Raw genomic sequence first — 7,187 nt, forward strand, 5'->3', positions numbered from 1 at the left:
TTTATAACAGTCGTAAGAATGGTGTATTGAGGGAAACGTATCTGATGCTGTTTTGATCCTTGTCGTTTTCTGGCTTGTTTTTGATATTTGTTAATTCGCTGCGTAGAAAAGCTTTAGATTATTTTCATACAGTTCAGCGGGTTTCGTTGTTCCGTTTTGCAGAAAGTCTCTTAATTTATTAGAACAAGTTGTCTTTGGTTCGTTTCCGCTACTCTTCCGGCTGTTTTTTGTTTCGTCGTCTGACAACACATGGACAGCTGAAAAGTCAAGTTTTTAATTAAAATTTAACCCAGAATAACAGTATTTGATTGCGTGACGTCACTTTCCACTCTCTCCGGACAGAGTTTTTGTCTAATTTGCGTGACTCGGTTTTGATACGTGAATAACTTCACTCAACAAAATCACTCTTGCTCTTTAAAAATTAAATGACTAGATGACTGGTGTCATTTAAAGTCTGTTTCAGGTAAAAATTGTAATGATAGTTTCGGCATCATAGATTTTGACGGCATCATTGATTTTGACGGCATCATAGATTTTGACGGCATCATAGATTTTGACGGCATCATAGATTTTGACGGCATCATAGATTTTGACGGCATCATAGATTTTGACGGCATCATAGATTTTGACGGCATCATAGATTTTGACGGCATCATAGATTTTGACGGCATCATAGATTTTGACGGCATCATAGATTTTGACGGCATCATAGATTTTGACGGCATCATAGATTTTGACGGCATCATAGATTTTGACGGCATCATAGATTTTGACGGCATCATAGATTTTGACGGCATCATAGATTTTGACGGCATCATAGATTTTGACGGCATCATAGATTTTGACGGCATCATAGATTTTGACGGCATCATAGATTTTGACGGCATCATAGATTTTGACTGCATCATAGATTTTGACGGCATCATAGATTTTGACGGCATCATAGATTTTGACCATCGATCATTTTACACCAGTATAACGGTATTCATGAATTGTCATGGCTCTAACCCACCGCTTATTAGTTTAATTTTTTGTTATTTCATTATTTGTTTGTTTTGGGTGTGCAGTTCCTATGTTGATTTGTTTTTAGGAGGGGTGTCGTCTTCAGCATGACTTTGCCACTCACAGTTATCAGAAGTTCACTTTCTGTGACCACTGTGGCTCCATGCTTTACGGACTTATCAACCAAGGAAAACAATGCAAAAGTTAGGAAACTACTCGAATATCATTTTAACACCCCCCCCCCCTCCAGTACATTATGGATCCCCTAGTTAGAGAGCACGTACCATTACATAGAAAATCAAAATCATAATGGCACGTAAAAGTTTGAGGGTGGGGGTGCAAATAATGTACTCGATACTCGGCAAAAACAGAAAAGATTCTGATTTACAATGCAATGGGACGTGCTCTGTAACTGGAGAGGCGAAAGGTGCAGAGAGAGAGAGAGAGAGAGAGAGAGAGAGAGGCAAAAACGGCAGAAGTTCATTTACAAACTCCCCGTATCTCCCCCAAATACCTTACGCGCCACACGTCCGCTGCTTGGGCCTGCGCAATTAATATGCGGCCACTAAATAGTGAACGAACGGAAAAAATCAGGAAAGATTGATAACTATTTTGTTACCTGTTAGAATATCGATCAAACTATAGTCTTAAACTTAGTGAGAATTAGAAAGAAAGTTTGACTTACCAGATTAGAAAGACAAGCCATATGACTTCGATCAAAAAAATTATATAAATGAATCGTCAAGAAATGGTGCTTAGAATCAATATTCGGTTCAAATTGGTGAATCTAGATAACTATTATTAGAGTTAGATTAATTGATGTAAAATCTTCCCAGCATGTATTAAATGATGATGATATCTCCGGAAGTGTGAATGAATTCTTAGAAAAGTGCAAATGCACTCCATTTATGGTTCCCTTTGCGACTGATTTGCAGAAGCAAACCATATTGGGTAACCTTTGCGACCCCCACTATAAATCACGGTGCTAAGATTAGTTTTGTATCTTGACTTTTTCACACTGATAATGGGTATATATACAGCTCATTTTTGAGTCCTTTTTCATCCCCAAAACCAAATCACCATCTTGATCTAATAATCAGATCTCTCCTGTAAATCTCTAAATTCTACTGTAAAATAACATTTTGTTATTCTCTCATTTTTGAGAAATTAATTCTTTTACGTAGTTAAAAACGCTTTTTATTCCGCTTGCGAAAGTCCATAATCCAACAGGTTATGGGACCCGCAATTTTCTAAGTCATAAAATTAATTTCCAAAACAAAACTAATTTGTTGTTGACAGTCACAATCCTTTTCTGCTAAGTACCTTTTCTTTTCACAACTGTTTTGCCTGCTCAAACTCCAATGGATCAACAGACAGTGAAGCTGCTGACCTACACAGGAAAGGCACAGGACTTTCCAATCTGGAGCACAAGATTTGTGGCGATGATGCAGACGAAGGGACTCTACAAAACGAAGGGACTCTACAAATCACTACTGGGGACAGAGGAGCAACCCAATGAGCCTGCGCCACTGGCCAATGGGGCAACCAATGATGAAAAGAAGAACCACAAGGTGCTGAAGGATGCATATGAGAAGGAAGTTGCAGACATCAAGCAGAAACGGAACAATGTGTGGTGCCATCTGGCACTGACTCTAGATGCAACAACCCTCATGCTGATGAGACATGACTGTGTGGGAGATGATGGCATTGGAGATGGAGCAAAGGCTTGGAAGCTTTTGCAAGAGAGATTTCAGAGTGTGGAGACGCCGACAGTGGTGACTTTAGTGGCACAGCTTGCTCGACTGCAACTCGAGGATCCTGAGGATTTGGACAGCTTCATCATCAGAGGACAGGAGTTGCTCACAAGGCTACAAGAAGCAGGGGAAGCAGTATCAGAGACCTTCTTCAACGCCTTGGTCCTCAATGGTCTGTCAATGAGGTATGAAAGTTTTGTTATACAGGAAAGCTTCAACCCGGCAACGAACTTCACAGAGTTGAGGAAAAGGCTGCAGAACTTTCATGAGAGCACGGTGCAGAGACACAAGGGACAAAGTGGTTCAGTGGCACTGGCAGTGAAGCGTGACTTCAAGAAGGGACCCAAGAAAGGAAACTGCTTTGTGTGTGGGATCCCTGGACACTTTGCCAAGGACTGCAGGAAGAAGGAGAAGGAGCACAATGCAGCAAGTGTGGTGAGAAGGGTCTCCTAAACAGGGCATGCAAGAGACAAAGAGATGGAGGCAAACATGAGTCAGTGGCAATGGGTCCAACATTGGCTACACCAGACGAGGAATGCTGGGCAGCTCTTACCCAGTGGAAGACAGCAGGCATGCTAGTGGACAGTGGTTTTACAGATCACATAGTGACGAACATCGATGCGTTCCTGGACTTTGTGCCCATTCAATCAATGGTCAGAAATCCCAACGGAGAGGCATCCAGAGTGGTGGGCAGAGGCTGTGTGAGGATCAGCATACCCTCAAACAAAGGGGAATTCCAATGCGAACTCAAAAATGTTCTGTGCGCCGGACTATTCTTCAAACCTCCTATCAGTCTCAAGATGCACAGAGTGGGGACATAGCTTCACTTTCGAGAGAGGAAACAGCTGTATGAAACTCCAGAAGGGAACTCGGGTAAAACTGACACAAGAAAATAATTTGTTTTACTTACCCTGCAGCGTTCTAGAATTCAAGATGAGTTCCAACAGCGTGAAACTTGACACTGCAAGGAAGTGGCACAGACGATTGGGTCATTTGAATCAAGCGGATGTGGTCAGGAATGCACCAGAGACAGGGGGGAACTCGATGATGTATGCAATGTGTGTGCATTGGCCAAGATCACAAAGACTCCAGTACCAAGATTGGCAGAGACCCAAGCAGAGGAGAAGCTGGAGAGGGTGTTCACAGACGTGATGGGACCTTTCAGAGTAGAGTCACTGTCAGGGTTCCGGTTCTGCATAGTGTTTGCAGACCAGTACACGAAGTTTGTGTTTGTGGAATTGCTTAAGGCAAAGAGTGAAGCATTGGCCAGCCTGAAGAAATTTGTTCTCAGTGTGGGGACGCCCAAGAAGCTGAGGCAAGACAATGCGAAGGAGTTTCTCTGAGAGCAGTTCAAGCCGTACTGCTTAGATGCAGGTATTCTACAGGAGAAGACCATACCAGAGACGCCAAAACAGAATGGGTTAGCTGAGAGGTGCAACAGGACACTGCTGGAGATGGCAAGATGTTTGCTCATTGACTCAGGACTTCCCAAGATGATGTGGGGAGCAGCAATTCTTCACGCAGCAAGGATCAGAAACTTGGTTGTGAGACGAGGAGAAGAAAAATGCCCAGCAGAGCTGATGAGAGGTATAAAACCTAAGCTTCCAATTAGTAAATTATCTATTTTTGGTTGCACAGTCTTCATGAGGAAGAGGGACAGAGAAGTCAGCAAACTTGAACCCAAGGCACTGGAAGGAACGTTTGTGGGTTACACTGAAGGAGAAAACGAATACCTGGTGTACATACCCAACACACGCAAGGTGATGGCAGTTCGAGATGTGATCATCAAGAAGTCTGAAGTGGGCTCGATCCCTGACAACAAAGAAACGGCTGCCCTACTAGATGATGGGTCGGAACTGGGAATCTGGCACCCAGATGATGGTCATCTAGACGATGACAACAGAGAACGACAGGACACATCTACTGCAATAAAGGAGGAGTGGCATGACGCAGGGAGCGTGAATACTCGAAAAACAACACTGAGACAAGAGGCCTCGGATGTTGGAGAAACAGCACTAGATGAAGGATCTACTGCAACAAGAAGGAGTCACAGAGACTCAGAGTCACTGGAAGACAGTGACACAGAAGACTTCTCACAGTTAGAGACAGTCGGCTTCAATGAAGATGCACTGGAACACGCGGACAGAGCAGAGCCCAGACGACGGACACGAGCAAGGAATGTTTCGCAATTTTTTGGAGAAGTCATGACCCATCTTGCTGTGACTGAGGGCAACTATGTGGAACCCAAAATAGTCTACGAAGCCAAGCAAGGTGACGATTGGGACCAGTGGCACCGGGCAATGAAGGACGAGGTCAAGGCACTCCAAGACAACGAGACTTGGAACCTAGTGATACCACTCACAGACAGGGACGTCATACCGGGCAAATGGGTCTACAAAGTAAAATTGGGACCCAGTGGTCAAGTGGATAAATACAAAGCGCGCTATGTGGCGAAAGGCTTCAAACAAGTGGAAGGACTGGACTACTTTGAGACCTTTGCGCCTACCTGCAAGCCAGAGACATTCAGGATTCTACTTCAGCTATCAGCGAAGCAGGGCCATGTGATGCACCAATTTGATGTCAAGACTGCTTTCCTGCACTCACCAATCGAGCAAGAAGTGTATCTGGAACAGCCACAGGAGTTTGTAAAACGCGGATCAGATGGGGAGAAGTTAGAATGTCGACTAAATAAATCAATTTGTGGTTTGAAACAGGCTGCTAACAACTGGTACAAAGAGCTGGCAAACTTCCTACTGAGACAGGGGTTCACCAGAAGCAGGAACGATCACTGCTTGTTCGCAAGATCAGAGGCAGAGGATCACACCTTCATGTTGGTCTGGGTTGACATCATAGTAGCATCAAGAAGTATGACAGTGGTCTCTGATGTCAAAAAGGCACTAGAAGCAACCTTTCACATGGAAGACAGAGGGAAACTACACTGGTTTCTGGGTCTAAGAAACAGACGAGAAGAGGGCAAAATCACAGTCGACCAAGAACGCTACATAGAAACAATGCTTGAGCGGCTTCAAATGGATCAATGCAAACCTTCAAGAACTCCAGCAGATTTGAATTTGAAACTTCAGACAGCACAGAACGGAGATGAAGAAGTGGACCAGAGGATCTACAGAAGCTTGGTTGGATCACTTCTGTATCTGGCCAAACAGACGAGGCCAGACATCATGTTCACAGTCAACATTCTGTCCAGACACATGAATGCACCTACCAATCAACACTGGATGTGCGGAAAACAACTTCTGCGATATCTTCAAGGTTCAAAAGGTTTAAAACTTACTTACACGAAAGAGGCTAGTTATGATTTAGTGGGGGAAAGTGATGCAGACTGGTCTGGAGACGTGAACGACAGAAAATCAACAACGGGCTATTACTTCAAGCTCAACGGACGTGGCGCAGCACTCAGCTGGGGTGTCAAGAAGCAGGCCACAGTTGCTCTTTCTTCATCAGAAGCAGAATATCAGGGCATGGCAGCAGCAGTTCAGGAAGCACTCTACCTGAAACAACTTCTAGCGGATTTTGGCATCCAACCGAAACGTCCAATAGCAATTGGAGAAGACAACCAAAGTTGTATCAGACTCTGCCAAAACCCAGTCATGCACAAAAGGAGCAAGCACATCGAAACAAAGTTTCATTTCATCCGGGACAAGACGGAGGATGGGACTATTTCAATTCATTACGTCCCTACAGACAAAATGGCAGCGGACATCTTCACAAAGTTCTTACCCGTTTCGAAAATGGAAAAATTCAGAGCAGTTTTGATGGGAACAAACTCTACGCAATCAGCTCAAGTCTGAGTGGGGGTGTTAGAATATCGATCAAACTAAAGTCTTTAACTTAGTGAGAATTAGAAAGAAAGTTTGACTCACCAGATTAGAAAGACAAGCAATATGACTTCGATCAACGAAGTTAGATAAATGAATCGTCAAGAAATGGTGCTTAGAATCAATATTCGTCTCAAATTGGTGAATCTAGGTAACTATTATTAGAGTTAGATTAATTGATGTAAAATCTTCCCAGCATGTATTAAAAGATGATGATATCTCCGGAAGTGTGAATGAATTCTTAGAAAAGTGCAAATGCATTCCATTTATGGTTCCCTTTGCGACTGATTTGCAGAAGCAAACCATATTGGGTAACCTTTGCGACCCCCACTATAAATCACGGTGCTAAGATTAGTTTTGTATCTTGATTTTTTCACACTGATAATGGGTATATATACAGCTGATTTTTGAGTCCTTTTTCATCCCCAAAACCAAATCACCATCTTGATCTAATAATCAGATCTCTCCTGTAAATCTCTAAATTCTACTGTAAAATATCATTTTGTTATTCTCTCATTTTTGAGAAATTAATTCTTCTACTTAGTTAAAAACGCTTTTTATTCCGCTTGCGAAAGTCCATAACCCAACATTACCA

The 7,187-nt window shown here is 43.0% G+C and overlaps 1 protein-coding gene across 5 annotated transcripts in view; it reads left to right on the top strand.

Annotated features, from left to right (window-relative positions):
- Positions 1-7,187, top strand: part of LOC142344914 (protein kinase C-like) — a 165,849-nt gene that overhangs the window by 67,070 nt on the left and 91,592 nt on the right. For all 5 annotated transcript variants that reach the window (XM_075396973.1, XM_075396974.1, XM_075396977.1 and 2 more), the window contains one exon: positions 1,091-1,205. In XM_075396973.1, the coding sequence (XP_075253088.1) occupies positions 1,091-1,205 (115 nt within the window). The remainder of the gene's footprint in view (positions 1-1,090; positions 1,206-7,187) is intronic.

This window comes from Convolutriloba macropyga, chromosome 8 (assembly GCF_964194025.1).
Source record: "Convolutriloba macropyga chromosome 8, txConMacr16.3, whole genome shotgun sequence".
In the NCBI taxonomy this organism is placed as follows: domain Eukaryota; kingdom Metazoa; phylum Xenacoelomorpha; order Acoela; family Convolutidae; genus Convolutriloba; species Convolutriloba macropyga.